Source organism: Melanostigma gelatinosum (genome assembly GCF_949748355.1).
Source record: "Melanostigma gelatinosum genome assembly, chromosome: 21".
Lineage (NCBI taxonomy): Eukaryota > Metazoa > Chordata > Actinopteri > Perciformes > Zoarcidae > Melanostigma > Melanostigma gelatinosum.
In genome coordinates, this window is record NC_136654.1 from 3,864,628 (window position 1) to 3,890,483 (window position 25,856).

The 25,856-nt window shown below is 47.5% G+C and overlaps 1 protein-coding gene across 3 annotated transcripts; it reads left to right on the forward strand.

Annotated features, from left to right (window-relative positions):
- Window positions 1–79: 79 nt before the first annotated feature.
- spata20 (spermatogenesis associated 20) lies at window positions 80–24,754 on the forward strand (the record flags this gene model as incomplete). 3 transcript variants are annotated; one of them, XR_013772980.1, is made up of 17 exons in its annotated part: window positions 80–279; window positions 1,504–1,629; window positions 1,706–1,770; window positions 1,933–2,087; window positions 2,188–2,331; window positions 2,845–3,046; window positions 3,132–3,262; window positions 3,537–3,641; window positions 3,998–4,072; window positions 4,211–4,423; window positions 4,635–4,827; window positions 6,567–6,735; window positions 11,091–11,299; window positions 14,679–14,878; window positions 16,210–16,290; window positions 23,597–24,020; window positions 24,065–24,754. XR_013772980.1 is itself a non-coding variant. In XM_079293767.1 (16 exons), the coding sequence occupies 16 exons, from the start codon at window positions 80–82 to the stop codon at window positions 23,789–23,791; spliced, it is 2,463 nt and encodes an 820-aa protein (XP_079149893.1). In that variant the 3' UTR covers window positions 23,792–24,754. The 3 variants fall into 3 exon arrangements, 2 of the variants coding, with proteins under 2 accessions (XP_079149893.1, XP_079149894.1); XM_079293767.1 differs by having other exon boundaries at window positions 23,597–24,754; XM_079293768.1 differs by lacking the exons at window positions 23,597–24,020; window positions 24,065–24,754 and adding an exon at window positions 16,470–16,595 and having other exon boundaries at window positions 16,210–16,296.
- Between the last annotated feature and the right edge of the window lie 1,102 nt (window positions 24,755–25,856).

A 25,856-nucleotide genomic window follows, 5' to 3' on the forward strand; every position in this document is an offset into this window, starting at 1 on the left:
TCATGCCTGCAAGTTGTGGCTGCTGTATGTCAACAAAGCAGCTAGCAGCTGGTAACTAACCACGCTTTGGTGGATTAGGATGATAAGACTAGCATGGCGTCGGTCGACGTCCAGAAATAGCCGCGTGGATCCCGCACGCCTTTTAACTGCAGCTTTTTTGGGAGCGGACGGTCCTCAGCAGAACTCCGGGGGTCACGTGAGGTGTTTCAGACAGATCCTCCACCCACCAAGCGAGAGGTCACCGCGCCACCACCCTCCACAGCCGGCCTGCTACCTCAGGTAAAGCCACCGAGGCTAATAGATTGCTAACGCTAGATGTACGTTGAAGTTCCAGCAAACATGCCTAATTTAGCGAAAGCATGAATGGCACGTCAAACGTCGATAGACGTAATGTTGCTTGCTGCATGCTTTGGACGAATGGGAAAGAGTTACGCCAAACTCCGTTAGAAAATCATACGATTTAAAATGTCCCTAACATGAACTGTTACCAGGAGACATGCCACTGTGAGAAAAGACATGTAACAAAGGTCCAAATAGCTCGTATTTTAATTCCGTGTAACAAGACAAGCCTCCAAGTGGCACTCATTTCAAACAATATATCAGCTTTTTCCATCAGGGTTGCCTGTTAATTGCAGGATCACACGCTGCTAACGGTAAACATTTAAGATAGCTTTGTGTTACATGTCATTTCTAATCCATGTGTGTCCCACGTGTCACAGCTATTTCGGCCGAATTGTAGCACATGGTCTGATATATTGGATACTGTTTTCAGTCATGCTTTTTGGGGCATGAGCCTGTGGCTGTAAGCAAAATGACACGGAATTGTGGAATATTCAAGCGGACGTCCTTTGGCTAGCAGCTAGCTACAGTGCTTGACAGCTACTGCGGCTGTAGTGGGCAGCGAGCTTCTTTGGTGTCGGCTCACTGACAGCGTGGTGACGCTTCGTGTTAGTCGTTTGAATAGTATGCATGCTGGTTCAAACAACAAATGGTAGACTCGTGTAGTAAAGTTAGCCTAGCTGTTAGCCTAGCTGTTAGCGTTAGCTCCACGCTGTCATAACAATGACGTTTTTGACAGCAGACAGTTTGACTTGTCACAGCAGGAAAAGCACAAGTGTACTAATACCATTAGTTGGTGATGGCCAAAAAAAAATCCTTTTCACTGTCTAATTCTGGAATGGTGCTGGAAAACCTAAATATAAATGCAAGCCATATCATCATGTCTCCTAATTAACAGCACAGGGACTGCTGATGGGAAAAGCATAAACACAAGAGAAGAGAAGCACAATCATTTTCATCTACAAAGCTGTCAATGTCATTCACACTTTTTTCTTCATTCTTGCAGAGGTAATAAAGCACCGAGATTAAACAGCAAAAATAAGAAATCTGCGATCTGGAGTAACTAAATGCACAGAATATACCTTTTGTAATATGTCTGGCTTTTGCAGATTAGTCGCCATCAATCGGTAACTAAAATTGTAAATCAGTTTTTTTTGCGTCTAGCTCGTCTGTCTTCATGAGCATGGCGTCAGGAGGGACGTCGTCCACCTCCCCCCACAAACACACCAACAGGTTGGCCGAGGAGAGGTCGCCCTACCTGCTGCAACACGCACACAACCCCGTCGACTGGTGAGTGCGCTTCCAGACGCAGTTCTGTGAAGCTGAGCGTGATGCCACGTGTAAACCAATGTCGCGCTCGTTTCAGGTATCCGTGGGGACAGGATGCTTTCGACAAAGCGAAGAATGAAGACAAGCCGATCTTTTTATCAGGTAGATATTAATGTTTCGGTGGGGGGGGGGGTGGGGGGGGAGAATTGAGATAAAACACACTTAATTGAGATAAAACACACTTGTTGTCATATGACTCACGATAGTTGTGCTCGTACTGGAAATGACACGTCTGCTTGCTGTGAATCTCTCTCTGACCGTCAGTGGGCTACTCCACGTGCCACTGGTGCCATGTTATGGAGAGGGAGTCTTTCGAAGACGAGGAAATTGGCAAAATCCTGAGTGACAACTTTGTCTGCATCAAAGTGGACCGAGAAGAGCGACCCGACGTGGACAAGGTCTACATGACCTTTGTACAGGTGTGTGTAGACCGTGCATTTGGGTTTTCTCGCACAAGCTTCTTTCCCCCCCCCCCCCCGCTGATGCTGTCTCATGACTTTCGGTTGCTGATGTCTGCAGGCGACCAGCGGTGGCGGAGGTTGGCCCATGAGTGTGTGGCTGACCCCTGACCTACGGCCTTTCATTGGAGGCACCTACTTCCCTCCCACGGACCACGCAAGGAGACCCGGGCTCAAAACGGTTCTCAAGCGAATCATTGAACAGGTAAAAGGCTTCAGCCTCTCGTGTTTGGCCCATTTAAAACCGATAACGAGCCTCTCGAGTTACAGCAGCGGTGCGTTTGAGAAAGTCCGGGGGAAAAGAGTTGTGCCGGAGTTGTCTCTTCCATCCAGCATTTCTGATTTAGATAATTACTTTAAAAAATACTTGGATTGAAACGAGGTGTTGTACGAGCAGTGTGGGTCCTTTCAGGAATATTTGCAATCACACCACTGTTTTTTTGTTACATCGGGTAGTCAGTCCACTGCTTCAGTGAACTATTTGAAGATTAATTGGCTCTCCTCCGTCAACGGCCGCATCATTTTGATGCGCAGCATGGAAACTGAATAATGTGGGACATGAAATGAAAAGACAAAGAGGATGAAAAGCGTTAATTTGTCTGTTATCTGTGCGTGTTTAGAACGCGGGAACAAGGAAGTCCTCTTGTCTTTGTTTTGCTCTCGGCATCTTCTCCGTCCCTCCCTAACATGTGACATAAGTTCTCCTCGTGATCCCCAGTGGCAGAATAACCGCCCTGCTCTGGAGTCCAGCGGAGAGAGGATCCTTGAAGCCCTGAAGAAGGGCACGGCCGTCGCCGCGAACCCGGGACAGAGTCCTCCGCCGGCCACAGAGGTCGCTGACCGCTGCTTCCAGCAGTTGGCGCACTCCTACGAGGAGGAGTACGGGGGCTTCAGGGACGCTCCAAAGTTCCCCACACCAGGTAGACTCTGCGAGAACCCCCAGGGGACACGTTTTCAGGCCTCGGAACACCCTTCACATGACGCTCTTTGTTTGATCTCGCACAGTGAATCTGATGTTCCTCATGTCGTACTGGTCCGTCAATCGCTCCACCTCAGAGGGGGTCGAGGCTCTCCAGATGGCCTTGCACACACTCCGCATGATGGCGCTGGGCGGCATCCACGACCACGTGGCTCAGGTTCGTACGCATTCGAGTGAATCATTTCGTCATTTGGGCCTTTGCTCTGTGTTCATCACTGCTCTGTTAAACACGTACGAAAGACAACATAATGAAAAAGAGCTGTTGCAGCCCATGGTTGTATATGAGCAGACACGCTCACAGAAACATGGATGGACTGTATGTTCAGTTCAGGAGAGAAGCTGATGTTGCGAGAGGTGATACAGTAAATGTGAACAGAATATTAGTGTGAGAAAGTATTTGCTGTATCTCTCTTTATGTCCCTCTTCCGCAGGGTTTTCATCGCTACTCTACAGATTCCTCCTGGCACGTTCCCCACTTTGAGAAGATGTTGTACGACCAGGCCCAGCTGGCTGTAGCCTACGTAACTGCCTCCCAGGTGTGTGTGTGTGTGTGTTCTTGTTAGTGTATCCAACAGTGGTAATTTTACCCCCATCTTTCTGTCTCTTATCAAAGTCATTTATCGGTATGTTCAGCGAAAGTCATCACTGTGAAACTTTGCAGACTTTTATTATTTTCTTCAGAGTAAATAACGACAGTGAAGGCGCAAATACACACATTTGTAAGGTTGTCAGTTTTTTTCTTTTTTTTACCAATTATTTCCTGAAAATATCCAAATACAGTATTTGTGTTGGGTTCCGCGGTTGGTACCCTGCACACGCATCACATGATGGTATGTTTTAGGTCCCGTTGAGGTGGAATCGTGAGCAGGTGTGTGTTCCTGCTTTCTTTCAGGTATCAGGTGAGCAGCTCTTTGCGGATGTGGCTAAGGACATACTGCTGTACGTCTCCAGAGACCTGAGTGACCAGGTGAATCAGCTACAGCCTTTGTGTGTGCTTGTGTGTTTATTTGACCGGCTACATGGGGACCAGATGTCCTCACTGGGGCACCAAGGTGATGGCAATTATTCTAAAGCATTCCACCTCCTCCTCATGCCTCTGACGCAGTCCGGAGGCTTCTACAGCGCAGAGGATGCGGACTCTGTCCCGGCATCGGGGGGGCCAGAGAAGCGAGAGGGGGCCTTCTGCGTCTGGACAGCCTCGGCCGTTCGAGAGCTGCTGCCGGATGTGGTCGAGGGCGCCACCGGAGCGGCCACGCAGGCCGACGTCTTCATGCACCACTACGGGGTCAAGGAGCTTGGCAATGTTGCTCCGGAACAGGTCAGTTTAAATTGTGCTGTGAAATGTGGCCATTGCAACTCTTGCGAGGGTCCCAGTTTGAGATGAAAGGAATAAAAGAACTCTGATGTGGTGAATCAGATGAATCGTTTACATGGAAAGAGTAACCATTAAGGTGTTGAAGCTGCTCCATTAAGGCATTAACATGACAGCTGTTCTTATCCCCTGTGCCGGTTTTTTTTTTTTTTGCCAGGACCCCCACGGCGAGCTGCAAGGCCAGAATGTGCTGATCGTGCGCTATTCGGTGGAGTTGACGGCTGCTCGCTTTGGCATCGGCGTGGAGAAGGCCAACGAGCTCCTGGCCTCGGCCAGGACCAAAATGGCAAAAGTGAGGGAGGGTCGGCCACGCCCACATCTGGACACCAAGATGTTGGCCTCCTGGAATGGTGAGGTCGAGATAACTTCACGTACGAGTTCATACTACAAGTAAAGGCCGGATTATAAGACGAGGGGCCCCTGTGCACACGCTGAAGGCCCCACCAGCTCTCTTACAGGGGAGGAAGACACACAGACTTTACAGTTGTTTACCTTCATTTTGTTGCTTTATTTTGTTCCTTTGTAGTTATTACGCATCTCTCTGTAGTTTGGTTTCTCTTTGTGATAATTTTGCCTCTTTGTAGTTGTTTTGTGTGTTACTTTGTTTGTTTGTGTCTTTGTTTTCATTTTTTGTCTGTTTTGCCCCTTTTTTTGTGTCTCTTTGTGGTTGTTTTGGTTTCTTTGTAGACATTTTGTGTCTCTTTGTGGTTGTTTTGGTTTCTTTGTAGACATTTTGTGTCTCTTTGTGGTTGTTTTGCCCCCTTTCACAGCCATCTGGCTGTTTAGCCATGGCGATAGATGCTGCTCATGCTAAACGGGGCCTGACAGTGAAAAACAAAAGCGGTTGCTTTTGTTTTGAAACAACGGCATCATTTTTTACAACTACAGGGTTAGTTGTAAAATGAATGCCGTTGTTTTAATTTGTAATCGTTTATATTTTGAGAGTTAATTGTGTTTGTGTGTAATAATTTTGCATATGTAAACAACAAAAGACCGACATGAAGAATTTACATTTGACACAGTTAGAATAGTCCAGCCTCAGTGTAATGCAATACAATTAACAGACCAACCAGCCAGCGTTGCTTCACTCACACTGTGCGTGGGCATGCTGATCTATCTGCTCATAGGATAAATAGGCTCAACATATACAACACCTGCCGCCTAATCGGGTGTGCAGAGCTGTTTTTGTTTTCGGTTGCACCTCTTACACTTTGAAGTAAATTGTACGATATATATTGACAGCAAGGTGAGGTTGGCTGTATGAGACGTGAATACAGTGCAGTTTTAGGCACTTCTGCGTTGGCTTCATTTCTAAGCCCCGGCGGTTGCCACTTGGTCTTCACTCCCTTGTTGCCTGTTGCCGTCGTGATGCATGCTCCTCCTCTCTGTGCTCAGGGCCGGCTGTACGCTCGTAATCTCATCCTTCCACTGAAATGCAAGGAGTTAAAATGGATTCATCCGAAGTGACGTGTCACTTTTTATTTTTTTTTTAGCGTCATGAAGATTTGCATAGATTATTCTAGAGGCACTTGTTGTCACTTTCCATTAGTGTGACGCCAATTTGGACACTCGACATTGTTTGTCCTGCACATTGTCTCAGAGGTGATTAATTACAAGAACACAAAGCGCGCACACACACACACACACAGGCGAGTTTTGTTCCCTGGCCTGGCGTCTCAAGCCGGAATGTGTTGGTGAGGTAATGAGGCTCTGCGATCCCGAGAACTTTCCAATTAGACGCAAGGCTCTCCTTCTCCTCTCTAATGAAGAAACCCCTCCATTGATCCATCCTGGCCTCTGCCGCAGCGCTTTGAAGACCAGGCTGTGCACTCAAACCCGACTTTGATACGCTACATGAAAGAGGAGTGCAGGGGGAAAGAGGGAGGAATGGATGTAGAGAGGGAAGAGAGGAGGAGGGAACGGGGGAAACTTCAAAGAGCCGGGAGGAGTAACTCAGCTTAGGGACTGTGGTGAGGCCACACACTTGTACCTCAGCCGAAAGAGGACACAATGTTTTAAGCTGAGTAAAAGTCCTTTTTATAACTAATCATTCCACCACCATCATCATCACCATCTTCTTCCTCCTCAGGTCTCATGCTGTCGGCCTACGCCGGTGTCGGAGCCGTGCTGGGGGACAAGGCCCTGCTGGAGAGGGCGGTGCGGGCGGGCAACTTCCTCAAGGAGCACCTGTGGGATGCTGAGCGGCAGACCGTCCTCAGGTCCTGTTACCGGGGAGACGAGATGGAGGTGCAGCAGATGTAAGAGAAACGATGAGTGTTTTGTATTCAGTGCGGGCACACTGTAGTCACACCGAGAGGGCAACACTTGCACCACCTGTGGCATTGTGTTGCGTGATAAAACTGAAAAAAAGTGACCTTTTTATTGTGACCAGCCTGAGGCACATCTGTGTAATAATCAGCATGTTGATAGGCCGCGTCTGTCAGATGGATGGATTTGGGATTATCTTGGTAAAGTGCTCACCAACACAAATTGAACAAATCTGTGACCAGAATTTGAGAGAAATGAGCCTTTTATGTGCATCGACATAACATGTGAGATCTTGTGATCTTTCAAAATGTGAGCGATCACAGATCACAGGGTAAGGAGCATTTTATATCCTGCACACTGTCGATCACATGCACTCGCTTCATTTATAATGTCCCGGTCCTCCGATGAGGACCAGATTCACCTTCTTCTTCAGGGGGAGGAGCACTTTTAGCCGAGGAGCAGTTGCGTTGTGCCGGGGATGACGAACAGGAAACGAGGCTATTGGTTGAAATCAGGTTATGGCAGGAAATCATGTTCACAGGCACCGCGGTAACCTGGTTACTGTGAATCTGCATTTAAGTGGGTAATCAGATTTCTCCTCTAGCCTCTATCATACTGCATTTGAAACAAGATTATTGTTATGTTTATTTTAAATGGATTATCGATGCCTGTTGGATTTCTTTCTTGGACTGAAGGCACTTTGAGAGGAGAGGCTCTGTGGTGGGAGAACACGCAGGATTGTATGCACTTGAATTTGAACGCGTAATAATCAACTATGATGAGAATCAAATAGATTTTTGACTGACATGGCCAAGAAAAATATTTTCCTCCAGCAGAAATGTAGCTGTATGAAGATTTCAATTTTTTTATTTTTAACTCGACCAAAAAGGGAAAGATAATTTGTCCTTAACATGAGATTTAAGAAGTCAGGTTAGTCTACACAGCCTGATCTGTTCTGTTCATTCTGTACACATGTTGAGGTTTCTTCTCCCCGTTAAAGGTGTTTCCTGACGTGAGGGTCTCGGGACAGAGGGTGTCACATGTGTGCAGATTGTAAAGCCCTCTGAGGCAAATTTGTGATTTTTGGGGCGATACTACTCCAGGTGTCCTCGTTCTGTTGGCCAGCCCCGTGCCCCAGTTCCCGCGAATGAGTGAGTGTGTAATGCAACGGAATCAGCAGAAGGAAAAAAATGCACCCGCAGCGAGTGTGATGAAAAGCCTACAATGTTAAACACGCCTAAAGACTCTCGCCTAAACGACGTGGCCCTGTTTCCGCGGCTCTCGTCCCATTAATAAGTCTCCAGTTCAGGACGGTGTCGGCATTTAGAAAGCTTACCGAGGCGGTTTTCCTCAAGTCTGGGTCAGCGTCCCGCCGCGGGTAAACCACTCCGTCATGGGCCGCGGACTAGATATTCCAGGAGGAATGGTGCTCAGACTAACTGGGTTAATAGGCTGTGGAGGCGTCGAGGAGCTGATGCCGTGGATGTTCCGTGGCACCGGGAGATTGAGAGTTTGATTGGACACTGCGTTGGAAGCCCACTGTCTACAAATATCATTCGAGGACGTCGGTGTAACATAATTAGAATTAAGGGACCTTGCCCAAATCAATCGCACATGCTTTTGGCAATATAGTGCATCAATTAGGACTGCACATTTATTGTAACATGAATTGTGATCAGTGGTTTGCCTTCCCACAGTGACATAGACGTGATGCCATATGCTGCATATCAAATCAAGCATGTCTTGTACTAACAGCCGGCCAGCAGGGGGCGATCAGGACGTTACAGCGGTCGTCTGTGTGGCTGCAGAGCAGAGGAGGGACGTACTGTGTATTACAGAACAATGCACTGTACTCGGGTGAAAAATAATCTTATTTTAAGTCTAAAGCTTTGCACAGGAGTAAAGCAGGAATCTAGTTCTCTGTTTGTATTGTGTTGAATTTGTTCTCGTCAATAGAGCCCTTAAAATGACCAACACAAATATAAAATAAGGAAAATTACCATTTGATGACTAAAGGTGCTTTCACAACATGTTGGGTTCATTTGGAGAAAAATACATTTTAGTTCAGGACCGGTTTCTGTTCACTGAGTTTTTTACAATGAAACCAAGAGGAGGACACATGAAGTACACATGAAGTTCTACAGGCTGACGGAGCTTATTAGCATGATCAGGGCTACATAGTACATAAAGTACACAGGCTCTGATACTAGCAGAGCAGTTTTTTCACCCATTAATCAGAGAAATGTGTTGATTTGTAAATAGGTTATACACATGGCCTTATACACTTCATGAAAGCTGCTCAGGAAGCAATCTCATTGATACGCTGATGGATTTATTGGCAGTTTAGCGTTTTAAATCCTGCCAAAATCCGCACCAAAGTCGGACCAAGACCCACCTTTGAAAGCAGCCTCGGTTCGGTCCGCATCAGGGTTCGATTGGCGGCTTTGAAACCAGTGCAAATAAACTTCACTAAGCTGAATCCAGGCTGTATTCCGATGGCGTGGTGCCTCCTGCAGCATTAGAATACACCGCTACACCTCCCCGTCTTACATTCACACATAACACGGCTCCTGGAGTGTATCCTGTGCTCTGAAGACGTGATGGTGAGCGACAGCAGATAACATATGAGGTGTCACTGCACGGGTGGCTGCACAGAGAGCAATTAAATGAGGAAGGCTGGAGTGTGAGTCGAATTCCAAAGGTCCCCACGTTGCCACGGGAAAACAAACAAAAGCTGCATTTCAAACAGGGAAATCTCTCTCACTGTGTCTGAGTTTCATCTTTTCATGTGTCATCTGTTATTTCATATGTAATAATGGCGTTATAGCTCAACAGTACATTACGTAGCTCGAACAAGCGCATTCGATTGTTCTCGAACATAAAGTTCGCCGCTGATGGTAGTCGATGTGCTTGTGTCCCACATCGCCCCAATAGGCCTCTCCCTTACGTAGTGGAGTTCGCTAGCGTATGAGAGAATCATCATCTCAGCCAGATGACATGTCGCAGTGTGAGAGAAGGGAAAGAGTCAGGGAGTGTGTTAGTGTGGTAGTAGGAGGCTGCACAGATCCATATCACTAACGGTACCAATAAACATCTACAAAGTTTCATTTTATATACATTTTATAGAAATTACGCAACAAAAAACTACCTAAGAGACTGACTCGCACTAATATGAGGCAAGAAGAGGCTCATTCATGTGTCATGTGAAGTGATTTCAAGCAGCGTGTTTGCGTTTCACTGGAGAATAGGATGAAATCTAACGGGTTGGTTTGGCAAATGCAGTTCAGGTTAAATTCCCAACCTCTGATAAAAAGCTCCTCCCAGCTGCTTCTCTATTATCAGTCACAGAGCCATTAGCATTGCTAAAGACACTTCTGTTTGTCATCATGTGAAATTCCAAGGGCTCCCTTTTTGTATTGACATTCAACTGGCCATATCCTGTCCGGTGCAAGAGTGCCGGCTGTCTCGTTTCAGCTTATGAGTCAACATCTGTCTTTCTTTCTGGCAAAAGATATGACTCTCCACCTCTCAAAGCCTCCTCTCTTGACCACCAGCCCCGCCTGACACGGCACTATCTGACTTCCTGTCACCATCCGTCCCCCTGCACTCACCCAGATGCTATTGTGGGAATTGGAGGGATTGGGGGGGGGGGGGGGCTGGATGGGCCTTGTTTTTGGGGTGTAGGTGTGATTGAATAGTACATCACATTCAAAACCAGTGCCACGGAGAGCAGGTTGTACATTTTGTTAAAGTGCAGATTCGTAGGTGAAACGGAGGCGGTTTATATGAAAGTGTGTTGCGGGATAAAAAAAATGCAAGAGTTACCTGAGAGAATGTAGAATGAGATGGGGGGGGGGGGGGGGCGGAATGGTCTAACTAACCGCATTCGTTCAACTCCTGTGCTGCTTCACTTGAAACTCCGAAGACTTTATGAACACAGCTGTGTGTGTGAATATCTCCTCTACAGCATCAAGTGCAAAAAGAAGGCAGATTAGTGATTTCACTTTGAGAAAAGTGCTTCAGGGAGAGATTATACTCAGCCCGCTGTGCACATCATAATGTATCCCCAGTTCTGTCACAGATGACTCCTTCAGGCCTTTTTATTATCCAAGCCCAATTATTCTGGGTTTTCTCTACTCTCTTGATTGGAACCATAGCCTGATCACCTTCAGGCATCGTAAACAAGCGTTCGGTACATAAAAAGATAAAAGTGCGGAAAACAAAAAGCTGAACTAGTTCACCGACGGCAACCCATCCTCCCGCCCTGATCCATCGATGCATTTTTAATAAAAAGACGTCCTCATTCTCCCTCTCCTCCCGCTGACTTCCCTCTCCCATTCTCCAGCTCTCCGCCCATCTCTGGCTTCCTGGACGACTACGCCTTCGTAATTTGCGGCCTGCTGGACCTGTACGAGGCCACGCTGCAGACGGAGTGGTTGCAGTGGGCCGAGGAGCTGCAGCTGCGGCAGGACGCGCTGTTCTGGGACGACCAGGGCGGAGGCTACTTCTGCAGCGATCCCGGTGACGCCACGGTGCTGCTGCAGCTCAAAGAGGGTGAGGGATGGATGCATCGACATGTCGTTAGATGTCACCGGTCTAGATCTTGAACACAGCCCCTTTTTTGTGTGACGGACATCACCCTTCACGTAGTCAACAGTTGTCAGAACAAAAACAATGTTTACGTTGTTGGGCCTCCGTGAAGAGATGTCGGGATATTTCAGTCCGGATTGAAGCGGCGGACTGACAACAGTAACGGACTGTATCATCCAAGTGTGGAAAATAAATAAGGCAGCGTGGCTGCAGCTCTAATAGGTTGAGAGATTCAGTGAAGGATTGATGGACAGGTGAAGGATTAACGGTCCCACTGGAGCATACCTCTGTGGCTTAGACGAGGATGGATAGCTCAGGCAGATCAATAAATAACAGAGTTGTAGGCCTGCAGACACTGCAGACAGTTTGTTAATATCAACACATCGGCACTATCTGGTTGCAGTGATTTAATGGCATAAAAAAAGAAGCAAGGTCATTTATTTGGAAAAAAGAAAAATAGTGTCAGTTATCGATTGGTTCGGAGCGAGAAGCTTCTGCTGTAATATCTCGACCCGTTTACCTCTCTCGCTTCACCACAGGACAGGACGTAAGCAAGGATGAACGGATGGATGGATAGATGAGCGGGTAGAGGATAAGAGACGAGGGCTGGGGAATATTGACCCCCCCCCCCCCCCCCGTCTACCTCCAGTAAAGTGCAACTGTCTCTGACTCAAGTTGAACTTCTCCACCATGAAGGCACTCGAAGCCTGATGCTCTGATTCTTCAGCTACTTTTATCAGCAGACCTGTCAAACTTGTCTGCATTGCATGGCTGCTGGCAGTTCAGAGCAGCTGACACCTTGTGGACATGCAGACATGCAGACATTTACCTTTAGTTTCCAGTCTGGGTCCAGGTGTTTGCGGTTTCTTTTTGTTTCTCTGACAGCAAACATCTATTTAGCTTCTACCACTTGCATTTTTTAAAAAGTTTTTTTATTCTCTTTTCAACTCCACTCAGCAAGTCTAGGCATCCATCCCTGACCCGCCAAGTTGAATCCCCCGACTCCTCTGGTTGCAAAAATAAGTCTGGTTGTATAGAAGTCTATAGAAAATGACTCTACTTCTCTCTTGATTTATTCCCTCAGTAAACATTGTAAACATGAGTTTATGGTCTCAATCTCTAGTTTCAAGTCTTCTTCAATACAGCATGATGTTCGTTGAGTAAATTATGGTCCATTTAGAGTGAAATAGATTTACAGGTATCGCTACCAGAGCCATATACTGCGTCTCTACGCACTCCAAATATGGTAACTCCTGGTTGCAAAAAACCAAGATGGCGATGGACACTCAAGGCCTCAAAACCACAGTCCAGAAACCAATGGGTGACGTCACGATGACCTCTTCCACTTTTTATATACTGTCTCTGGTCACACCCACTTCTTCTACGGTGCGTCAATTCATATCATCTGAGTAATATAATAATAATGTACCTTTGTGACTCAACACCCATGTCTTAGACTGCTAATACTAAGATTTAACTTCTTCGGAAGAAAACAAACAAACTCTGAACTGACTATTCTGTCTGGGATATTGTCAGTTTTAGTGTTCCAGATGCCGCAGGGCTATATTTCTTCATCTAAAGGAAAGACACGCACACTAACTCATGCACCTAGCTTGGTGCAAATAGTTGAGACGGGAGCAACGTGCCACAGATGGGCGGGGGAACAGGGAAAAAGCGAATAGTTATTCTTGTTGAGAACCGTTGACAGATCGGAGATGATTGCTGTGTGTGTGCACCGTCACACCTGCATCTGTGTGTGTGTGTGTGTGTTTATCGGAGCTGACTGTTTCTCATCTGAGAGGATTGACTGTGCCAGTACGGTGGCGGCGCTGTGTAGGGTTGAAGCCCATCAGTGACGCTACGGCCGCTGCAGTGTGGACGCCTGTCCCAGCAGCACAGCCTGTCACCGCAAGACGGATTACCCCACCACACTACCTTCTACAGCCCTGCCACACTCTCCTGTGTGTGCTTTTGGTTTTCTTTTAGGAGTGAGGTTAAAATGATATACGGTATCTGTTTGGCAGTGTTTTTAGCTTTTATTTGGGAAAAAATCTGCTGCGTTTGTTCAAATCTCTGGTGACGCTTGTCGCCAAAAATGCGCATTCGTGTGTGTGTGTGTGTGTGTGTGTGTGTGTGTGTGTGTGTGTGTGTGTGTGTGTGTGTGTGTGTGTGTGTGTGTGTGTGTGTGTGTGTGTGTGTGTGTGTGTGTGTGTGTGTGTGTGTGTGTGTGTGTGTGTGTGTGTGTGTGTGTGTGTGTGTGTCAAAATGACCAGAAACAACGGTCCACACATGGTTGGCGTAGAGTAGTAGTCCACTGTTGGTAATATAGAAATGTAAGTGTGTGTGCGAGCGTTTGGGTGTTTGAAGGCAGTTTTGTCACAGCTGTGTGTGTGTGTATATGACTCTTTTTCCATGGGGCTCTTTAAGAGAAGAGATATGTGGAAAGCGGACAGACTCAGTATAGTGTGTATGTTGAGGCTTCCTTGCCATGGGGCTCAGGGAGAGATGAAAACCATACTGCAGGATCTAATCTAATTGTTTCTGCAGTTCAGTCATGGGGGGGGGGGGGGGGGTTCAGGTGCATCTACACGGGATTGTAAATGCATGCTTGTCATAAAAGACACAGTATATCCAGTGTACAGTAGAGGTTTCAGTGCGTGGAGGGTCGTCTTTGTTGTTTTTATTTTCTTTTACCTAAAATTGCAGTTTAACTTAAAAAGCGGCTTGTGTGAGCTACCGACTCCAAAGTGTCTCTCTCTTACACACACACACACACACATGCGCTCACACACTCATAGATTCTGGCTTCAGAGCATTGGTGGGAAGCAGACGTGCAGCGAGGTCATGGGTTATGAGAAGATCACCTCCGGGCTCTCATTGGACACTGATAAGAGATGAGGAGCGACCACTTAACAGGGCTAAGTCATGAGGTCATCTGTTCGTCACACCACACCACGCCACACATGGAGACTCTGGGATGTGTTCTGGGGGAAGTCACGGGAAGGCGTAGAGTTTGACTGAGTAGCTGGCCATCCTTCCTGTTAGTGCGACAAATTGTCTGATGTTTTGTATCCGATACTTCACATTTGTTACAAGAGCCATGTCTCATGAAAGACTACAGTGCACGCGTTATGCATCTTGTGAATCCCTCCATGCATCGTCCTTTTGACTCTGTGTGCCATCACTTTGCCTGAATATTGTTGATCATTCAAACTCTTTCTATTCGCATACATCTACACTGTGAAACCTGCGAGATGCAGTGTTGTTTGAAGCCAGGCAACAACTGATGAAAATGTTGTGTTCTCTCTCTGTGTGTGTGTGTGTGTGTGTGTGTGTCTCTCAGATCAGGACGGAGCTGAGCCCAGCGCTAACTCGGTGTCGGCGTCCAATCTCCTGCGTCTGTCCCACTACTCCGGCAGGCGGGAGTGGCTCCAGAGGTCCCAACAGCTGCTGGCAGCGTTCTCCGACCGCCTGACCCGGGTCCCCATAGCGCTGCCTGAAATGGTCCAGGCCCTCATGGCCCAGCACTACACGCTTCAACAGGTCAGTTGGGTTGATGCGGCGCGTGCCAGTTTTGGGCTCACGCCTCAAGTCTTTGCTCGGCTGTTTAGCCCAAACTCGTTTATCGCGGCCTGAAAGCGAGAATTTTCTGCCTGTCTGGCGAATTGTGCGAGCGCGATGGACATTAAAGTTACCGACAAGAAGTGAACCAAAACAAGACACGGCAGAACCGCTCGCAAAGCTGAGCAAGAGGCTGGTGAAAGTAGGCCGTCACAGCCGGCCACAGTGCGACAGAGGGCCCTGTTAACAGTAAGATCATTGGATATTTTATAAGTTTATATGATGATAATCTTGTCTGACTCATATTTCATTGCTAGCAACTTCAGCATTTTTCATTATTGATGAACATGTATAATTGCTTTGATCTATATCGGGTGTCAGAATGGTGAGAAATGACTTCTTCAAATAGATTTTATATATTATATAACAAATGTGTTCCATTTATCGTACAAATATGACAGAAAACTGATCCAGCATACTTTTTGTTTGGAAGTTATTTTATTGCTGAGAAGAGAAAATCAGCCAGATCAGATGACATTCAGCTCAGAAGAAGAAGTCATATTTTATGTGTCCCTCTAAAGATTTAGTGGTTTCTCACACATTTTATTTTAGAGGTTTTGGTTGTTTAATTTCCAAATTTCATATTAATATCTCTTGCAAAAATGTTCCAACCATAATCATTATATATTTAAAGCGACGATTGTTGGTCTAACAATTCTTATTAGACCAAGCATCATATGAAGCCGGAGTATTACGACTTCAAAGAGGGCCACCTCCTAAAGTTCCCTCCTCATTAACACCAGACCCCCTATGTCTATGAAATTAAATCAACGACGTACATTTACAAATCATTTCAACTGTATTTATCATTTTTTAAGTAGGATACTTTGAAACACCCTCAGTTAGCCTGAAACCACTGAAACGGCACACTAGCAGAGCACAGCAAGATCCCCCCCCCCCCCCGACGTTTCCCGGTCTACAGCTAAACTTTTCGTTAGAAGTCGTGTGCTGCACAATCAAAGGAACAGAGAGTGAAATAACGGTAAAGGAGGATAGCGAGCTGTCTGTCTGTCACATATGACCTGCGGAGGACGAGTCGGGGCAACGGGGCGAGGCTAACGAGCTCCGAGGGCGACGCGAACACCTGCCTCTCCTTGTTACTGCTGCAACTACGCCCGCCTCCAGTGTGTCACCTTTCCCCTCTCATTTCACTCCATTGATACCCTCTCATCTCGTTATCTCTCTGGCCCTGTCATCCGTATTTCTCCTCCTCTCACCGTCTTTTCGCTTTCATTTTTTATTTCTTTTGTTAGATCGTGATCTGTGGCCAGAGGGATGCCCCGGACACCGCCAGTCTTCTAGCAGCAGTCAACTCCCTCTTTCTCCCACATAAGGTAGATGTGTGTGTGTGTGTGTGTGTCAAAGATGTGATGCATCATCTTGACAAACTAACGTGTCGTCAGACCACAAAAGCAGCCCTGAAAGATCCAAGTTGCAGCACGAAGACACGCATTGACGAACTCCCGACATCAGTACCTCTTTGTCTTTATCTATTTATTTGATATCGTGGCAGCAGATTCACAGGAACCTTTTGAAACATGCACACGCAAAATCACAGACACGCACACAGATGCAGAGTGGGGCCGAGCTGTGACAGAGCCTGGGGTGTTGGCCGGTTAGGGTGTGGTTGTGTAAAGGTGTGTATTAACTCCCCATCTAGATCTCTTTTCACCGTAAAGCCCTCTCCTAACATCGAGATGCCTTGTGGTTCCAAACCTTAACTGTGTGTGTGTGTGTGTGTGCGTGTGTGTGGCTTCCTGACACAGGCTGCTGGTTATGAGTTGGACAGCTGTCATTCTGAATCAGACTGAAATCCAGTACAGTTCGCCAACGCTTTCATGTTTGCGTTTCCCACGGCCACATTTCTCAGAAGTTTCAGTTTTAAACTTCTCAGGAATAATTTCGACATATTGGGAATGTTGCTTTTGCGGCTTCCTTTCCGAGAAGCGGCTAAAACGGTAGATGCTACTCATGTTTCTCCGGTAACTACATCAAACTTAATTTTCCTTCTTAAGCTTTGTTTATACTTGTGCTTGGCGGCGAGGCATTTATGCTCCCGACCAACGGGACCAAGAAACCACTTGCAGACCCCTACACACACACACACACACACACACACACACACACACACACACACACACACACCACTCGCCGGCCATGATTTTACGTCGTCGTCTGGCGAGTACAAACGTACCAAGCTGCTGCTGCTCTCCATGTCAGCTTATCAGGGCGACTCACAGTCGCACTGCCGGTGCTGTTTGGCACCGCACCTCATAAGCCGCATGAACATAAAAACAATTTGTGCGTCCATAACCTTTTTGTTTGTCTGTTATGAATGAACAAACATCATAAATGAAGGAAGTTTAGAAGTTCTCTGAATGGTGGCTTTTGAGTTACAGTGTGACTTCACAGGAAAACATTTCCAGCAGAGTTAAATGTTTGTATGAAGGCTGTTAGATGTGTAAATATTAAGATATTTATTTAACTCTAGCAAGTTTAGCATCCAAGCTTTTTGGGTGTTGTCCAAAGTAATCATAATAATGACCCGAAATGATGTGAAATTGCAGAGTCAAAAGCTATTACCCTCCAAATCCAATACTTTTACTTCCTCCTGATCGTTCCAAATTAAAAAAGTAGAACCTCGCCAGCGACACGTGCTCGGGGTTAATTGAGATTAAGTGAGACAGCTGTGGTGCATTCGCAGCCTCACTGTTATCAACACGCCGGACTGCAACACTGAGCTCTGTTTATCCGATCGGCCCTAAAAGCAAAATTACATCAGTGAATTAAAGCAGCGAATGTCCACTGACACGGCCTCTCTCTCCCCCCCCCCCCCCCCAGGGCCCTACTGAAATATAGATGAGTTGTGCAGTATCAGCCGGTGGTAACATTGCAGTAACATTGCGGAGCCCTGCAGAGAGACGGAGACCAAGAAAGGGAGCCAGATAGAGGCGCTATCAGGATGGATCCATGATTACAGGGGATGTGTGTTTTGTGCTATCACACCCGGCGAGGAACCAGTTACATGCTGGGCCTCGTCACTGTCGGGTTGATCACGTGGGAGTCTCTGACGTCGGAGCAGTCTGTTAGTCTTCAAGGGTCTCAAGTTTTCAAGGCGGGTTTATGTTTCAGATGTTGCGTTCAAATCGATGTTGAATGCAAACAGGTTGTTGTTTTAATGATTTGAGGGTCAACCGCTTTGTCTTCTTCAGTCCGACTGACTTATTCCAATTAGCTGCTCTATGAATCCAATTCGAACTAATGAGACCTCAGCCTGATGGAGGGCGTCGGCTCGCGTCTGCTAATGGCCGCAGTGAGGGGTCGAGCTGAGGACACCAGAGGGAATGGAAGTCCCGCAGTGAAGGATGAGAGGAGGAGATGACGCTGACCAGAGGAAGACGCTGGTCTCTACCACTGGGACCAATAAGATGCTGAATGAGAAAGAGATGCACACTCAAAGTGTGTGTGTGTGTGTGTGGGGGGGGGATCACATTTTATACCGATTGTTGATTGTCGATAAGCCTTATCGGCCGATACAGATAGCTTTGTTTTTGTTATAACAGATGGTATACAAGGATGCAGACATCTTTTGTTTTTTTCACCACCGTCCTCAAAAATAGTGCCAACTGCCCCGATGACGGTATACACAGAGTGGTTGTTTGGATAAAAAAAAACACGATTCAAATGATAAGGAAATCAAGTTTCTCTTTGGCATTTGAAGTCTCACTGGGTTGCTAACGGCGGCGCCTCGTGTTAGAGCAGACAGAATCCATTCATCACACTTATGCCACACTTATTCCTTTAAACGGCAAGTACTGCTGTTTCTAAGACGCCGTGCACGTCACTTCAGCGTGCAGAGAGACATGAAGCTCGACGGATCTGTGGCTCATGGTGAAGGTAGCTGAGCTGTGATTTATAAAACAGAAATGCCAAACGTTTGCCGGTTCAAGCTTCTCAAATGTGAAGTTTTTCGGAGACAAAACGAGCTGTAAAAGATAAATTTAGTTATCAAATATACTTTGCTGAAAGGCTGAATTGTGTGAGCACGAAGAGATGGAGGGATGTTAAACGAGATAAGCGGGAGAGGCAGAAGAGTGAGTGAGTGAGGGGATTGTGCTCCACGTTACATTAGCTATGAGCAGGGAAACATGCCTGATTTAAATCCAATTACTCCTCGCCTGTTTTCCTGGTTCAAGGCCGGCGCGCTCTAATTGTGCTGAATGAGGTGCTCCGAGCCCAACCCATGCCAAACCCCACACACACACACACACACACACACACACACACACTGAGATCTTCACCTCGTTGCATTTATTTAGTATTTTAATTCAAGACTGCGCGCTTCTCTCTACTCACCCCAAGCTCTTTTTGCTTGTTGTAATCAATCAATTACAGTCACTGCGAAACATCGCTCTTGATTGTAATTGCTGCAAATAAATTGCGGTAAATTTTTCTATTACACAGAAATATAGCTTGATTAGAGTTCAGTCGAGCTCTGTTGACTGTAGAGGCTCTGAAGTCGTGAGCGGCGGAACACAGCGCAGTCTTTCCAGCAGCTGTCGTTCGGGGGACTTTCTCGGCTGTTATAAATGTCGCTTGGCAACAAAAGGAAAGTCAATTTGTTTAGAAACCTGCTTTTACCACTTCCAGATAACTACTCTTCAGTTATATGACACGTGGAATAGCAGTTAGTAACGGTAAAGACACTAACCTGGTCTATAATAAGTAATTTCTCGCAATATTTACGACTGTGGCTCGTAAACGGGTCGTCCCATCAATTGAGAAGAGCGGCGGCTCCTCTAGGCGACGCTGTCAGGTGTGTGTGATTGGGTGTGAATGATTAGACGGTCTGATGGGCCGGTGGCACCTTGCATGGTAGCCCCGGTCATCGGTGTATGAATGGGTGTGAATGACGCGAGTGTAAAAGCGCTATGAGTGGTCATATCCATCTGGTTCCCTCCTTCTCTTCTTCTCTGTTGGCGCTTATTGATCAGCCTCTACTGTGCTGTACGGAATGGATCCCCGGAGGGAGATGACTGTAAATAGACGGGGTTTTCTACGCCTTTCCTGATCTCGATGCCTGTAAAGAGGAAGGAGGAGAGGGGCACGGAGGAGAAGGAAAGGAGGAGCGTGGCCTTTTGAAAGGAGAAAGCATCTGTGGAGGACAGGAGAAATCCCGAACAAGACCTCAGAGACGTGGGGAAGAGTTGGCAGGGTGACGGGGAGGGCAAGCAGAAGGAGGGAGGGAGGGAGGGAAGGAGAGCCTAGCTAGAGACTTAACAACACAGTGCAGAGGAGGATTAGAGCTACCCGGTCTCACAGTCCTCATTCAGCGACCTTTGACCCTCCCGCTCTTCAAGCTGTCGCCTTGTTACACCTCTGCTCCCCATCCTCCCTGTTCTCTCATCAAAGGCGGCGAATGCAGTGTTGTGTTCTGGGAATTGATTCCGCTGTTCTCTGCAAATGACCTGCAAAGCCCAACAAGCAGTCAGAGAGCAGAGCCCGGGGTGATCGACAGCTGTGGGCAGAAGGTCCCAGATGGTCCCGGTGGCAGGGAGAGTGCGACACCCGGCCGACCGCGATGCACTCAGATAGCCACTCGTCCCGCTTTTTCTCTCTCATTGTGCTCAAACACGTATCTCACCCCATTTTTCATCTGAAATGTGAGATGTAATCCTCTCCCCCGTGCTTGTATCTCGTCTGTAGGTCCAGCGCTCCGTGCTGATCCACATCGCGGCTCGGTGAATAAAAATCCTGCGCCGACCCGATAAGACACGTGCGTTCACGCGCGCAGGTCGAAGATGCCCGCGGGATTCCCTCACTCCGTCGCTCTCTCTGTATCTTCATAAGCTGCCAATGTTCTCTTCTGATATAACGAAGGATGTGGTGGGGGGGTGTCGGCGCTGTTTTAATGGGCTTACTTTACTATATCAGAGGTAGGAACGTTTCGGTCATTACACATTAGCCTGCTGTTAATGGGCGGGAGCAGAAGTCATTCAGAACGTCATTGCCATCAACTCATTAGTCCTCACATAACCCCATTGCATATGTTTCAAAATATGACTCTTATTTCCCATTTTCCAATTTGCATCTCCTTGGATACGTTGCCCGTTGAGGGTGTAGGTTGAAAAGTAGAATTAAAGTACTATTAACATTGTAAAAAACAACATAATGCTGGGGGGGGGGGGGGACTAAGACCAGTCATGTGTAATGTGATGGGCTGTCATGGTGGCAGGAGACTCGGTGGCTCGCTGGGACTTTTACTTCTGACTTAACCTCGCTGTAGATTTTAGGGCACGACTGTCTCTGAGATAACCATGTTTCAAAAAGCAGTATTTTCCACAATGGTGTACAGACAAAGGTCTTTGCAGATAAAACGGGTCGTCACGCTCTTCCTCAGGTATGACAGCGGCTTTGGTCGGCCTGTGAGCTGTGTGCGCTGACGCTGGCTGGGGGGGGAATGGTTCCTGAAGAGGTGTGTGTGTGTCTTCGTGTGACTTCTAGCACAGGTACGCTGTGTTCTTTGAAAGCTCTGGCAGAATGAGAGAGGAAGAGTGGGAGGGAGCTGTCAGCGTAGGAACATTTAACGGGAGGGAGTTGTGTGTGTGTGTGTGTTCCAGGGTTGCCCAGTGTATGAAGGGATTAACCCTGTGGGAGTTTGACTGTGCGCTCATGTGTAGCCAACTGTGCTGTCTGCTACAGCTTCATACACACACACATACACAAGACCACACACACTTCACATTCAGTTCATCACATTCACACATAATCGGTCTCTCTGTTGCTCTCTTTCTCAATCACTCTTTCGCAGACGCGCACACACACACACACACACACACACACTCGTCCGGTCCCCGGGGGGTTGTTTGGACACGGGTCGGATGACAGCGGGACCTTTCGGTTGAGGGCGCGCAGCTCGATGTGGTCTGGGGCCGGAGAGGGACCGCATGAAGCTGACTGGCAAATAGGAGAGTCAGGACTGAGAGGATGTGGTTCAACGTGGCGGGGCAATCCTCCTCCCGTCTCCATGGCAACGGTCACACCGTTATGACCGCATTCCATCACACGCGTGAGGCAGTCTGCCCCCGCGTTTTCAAACCCTCTCCAGCGATCTAGTTTCCTGTGTTTCAGGTTATTTCTGCTCTGAGCTGTGCCCAGAGGAGCCCCAGCATCACTGTAGAGAATAAGATAAGATATGGCAGCGTCCCATTGTCATCATCCCCGAAGGAGGGATTTTGTTTACCAGGCGTCACAAAACGCACCGCCCCGGAGACGGTCCTCAATGGCAGGAGACGGGATGCGTAACCCATTGATAGTTTCTTGGCATTAGAAGTGCAGATGGCCACCAGCACACAATGAGCGTCTCAATGGCTGAGTGGAGCACTTGGGACGCACCGAGGGGGCCGTCGAATGAGAGCATGAGGTCTCGTTGATACAGGATGGAGAGGATGCAAACAGTTCTGCATGATGTCCTGGGTGAATGCTGGCTGGCAGTGCTCCAGGGGACGGGGGGGGGGGAGAGTGTGTCTGCTCTAATGGACAATGTTGTCTGAGGGCCAAGGCAAGATTCAAGCCAAAGGTCGTTTACTCGTCGTGGGGCTTTTGACCATATCACACAGTCATCAGCGGTAAGGCAGTTTGCTCGGCATCCATGATCTCATTTTCCATGATTCCGAGCAACCAGTACGTCTTTTCATCTACGTATATTGGCACAAAAGTTGAGCTTTATAGTTGAAAGCAAGATTCTAAATCTGATTAGATTGTCATTGCAGCTTTCGGGTAGTTTTCCTTTGTTGGAATGTCATCTAACCAACAGATAATCACGCCAGTTTCTGTTCCATTCTCTCCTTTGTGGAAGGAAACACTGATGCGATCAGCGACACGCGCAAGCATGGCCATCGCAGTGCCAATGCAGTAGCTGGCGTACGGCTGTAGAAGGTGTGTTGAAATGATGGATTGGCTGCATTGTGTCGAGCTCTAAAGATCAATCAAACCCACTGCCATCAGTACGTGTGCAGCCTTTGACGCATTCTGATTGACCTCCGGTCTGCCGTCTTCTCCCGCCGAACTTCAACCTGGGACGAGATGTGTCTCGGGACCTCTTTTCTCATTCTGTCTTCCCTGTCTCCCCCGCCCTCTCCCTCCTTTTATCACTCCTGTCTCTGCTTGTTGTTTACATTTCTCGCTCCGCTGTGAACCGGGGGTGTTGGGGGGGGGGGGGCAGGAGGAAGTGACACGTGTTTGACGGGAAGCTGCCTTGGGGACGAACAGGGCTTTAACTTCGCTCTGATGCCTGTCCAAGAGCACCAACACACACACACACACACACACAAAAGCAGTTACGAAGACGGCCAACACCGGAGTAGCAGTGGAGTTGAGGTCTATTTGGGAACCACTTGGGCTGCAGGCGGGACACGTGAACCACATATCCATCCACACACACTCCATTGTCTTTCGCCAATTGTGGGCATTAGACAGTTGCATGAATGAAAAACAAGGAAAGCGATCCTTGTCACGCTCCACTGAAACATGGACGCCACACAGAATGTTCCTCGTAGTAATATCACAATGAGATAGATGTGGACCCAGGATGGGAGTGTCTTTGTGCGCTGTTCTTACCCCTCCTCCTCTCTCTGGCAGGTTTTGATGCACATCGACGGCGATGCAGACGGATTCCTGCGCCAGCGGCTGCCCGTCCTCTCCTCCATGTCCCAGCACGGTGGTGTGGCCACAGCCTACGTCTGCCAGGACTTCACCTGCTCTCTCCCCGTCACTGACCCCCAGGAGCTGCGCAGGCATCTGCTGGACGGGACCACGGAGAGACGGGCAGAATGACCACTGCGCTATTGACTGACCTGAGATTTACGGGAGGGCTGTAATCTTGTCTATAGACTAAGTAGCCTATAGATTATTTCGGCTGTGAGTCTGACTCTGCCACATAAGAATGCCAATGCTTTAAAAAGTCAATACGCTACATTGGTAGAAATACATACAGTACCATGAGGTGACTCGGGCCTCCAGTCCTTCATTCTAAACTCCAAACTATTCTTTATTAGCAAGACCAGTTGGGCATTACCTGGAATATGGCTTTCAGAGACGGTTGATCAGTGGAGCCATATTCTAATCCAGGTCTCTAAATGTCCTTGTAAAGAAACGCGTGCAGTGGCAGTCCACTGAGAATATTTAACACTTGTACAAAATGTCCTGGCTTAGCTGTTGCCCCGGAAGTAAGCTACAGACTCGGAATAGACTATAACATGAGACCGCTTGGATGAATTGGACTGGCAATATTTAGCAGATGAACCGGTCTGCCCTGTTGTCCTCTCCTGGCCCTGTGTTCCAGCTCTCCACATTCATGTCACATGGATCTGACTGTGTGTGTGTGTGTGTGTGTGTGTGTGTATGTAAGTAAAAGAAAAAAAGGTTGGTTGGCAGGTTTGTAGGTATCCATGTGCATCAATTTCAAAAGTTTATTGTGTGCGCATTTGATTTTATTTTGAAGTAACGGTGCGGTGAAGGAGCCGCTCTCTCAGGACGCTCCGTTTACCATCTGCTCTCACCCCCGTTGTCTTCCATTCAACGTGAGAGGATTCTTCTCCACTGCTGCAGAGGCTCGTGTCTTTTATCTTGAGGTTTTGTGCAATACACAGCATGTATATGCACAACGCTGAATAATAAATAGATTTCCCTTTATAAGTAGTGTCCTTTACATTTTTTGGGGGATGGATGTTTTTTTTTTTTGTTGTTTGCCGTTTCTATTCTCTGGGTGTCTTGAAACGAGGCGTCATAAGTGCTCAAACACACTCTTTTCAGTTTTCTCTTTGCCTTAAGACTTCCTAGAATAAATACTAGAATAAACGGCATGACATGTTGGATATTTCTGTCACACTTTTTTATGAAAGGTTTCTTTCTCTCGGCCCAAGATGGGACAACTCCTGCAGGAACGCTGCGAATGTGTCCCAGCACTCTGCCTCAGTACGATAAATATTCATCAGACAGAGAGAAACCCACTGTTTGGTTTGTTTTTGTTGTCTTCCCCCGGCAGGCTGCATGAAAGTAATATAAGGAAGGAGAGGCGTCACTCTGTTCCATTTTAGCACTGTCGCGTCCCGACCTCACTTTTCTTAACCTGTCAGATTAGGAACAGTTGCCCCTTTTGGCACTTTTGGAGCACCTTTTCGTGCATTTCCAAATTTCCACAGTCGTATACCTCCCCCTCCCTTCACCGCGGTGTCTCACCTGATCATCCTCTACCAGGTTGGGACCCCTCTATCTTTGGTTAGGCCGCAACAGTACCTCTGCTGTACTGAAGCCCTGTAAGTGTGTTAGAACCGCTGTCGGACGGCCGTCGGACGGACGGACGCGAGGCTTTCTGCAATGAATATGACCGTAGGAGGAAATATTTTCATTTTATCCCGTGCAGTATGTCACATAAAGCGAGACGACCAATTCTACACCTGAGGTGCCTCCCAAGGCCGCATCAGATAGGCTACCATTTCAAAATCGATGTCAAATTTGTTTGCTGTCACTGTGTGTTGAGTTGGTGAAGCACAGTTTATTTCAATGCCCAATGTATCGTGATCAGTGGTGATGAAGGTGAAGAAAGACGGCCATCGTTGTCGGTGGTTGTTACCACCATTCTAATGCTTCAGAGAATGGCCAGGAGTGGAGGCAGAGAGGTAATAGAGTTATCCTCGCAGTCTACATGAAAAGAAAACACTGAGTTGGTCCTTGACATTTCAACACAAACCTTACTTTTGGCTATGGTGGTATCGTACGTATTGCCCTAAAGCCAGGGTATTCAATTAACTCCAAGGTCCATTCAGAGAGAGTGTTTCTCATGCAAAGGTCTGGAACATCACAATGAAGTCAGATTTAGTCCCGTTGAATTAGCCAACGG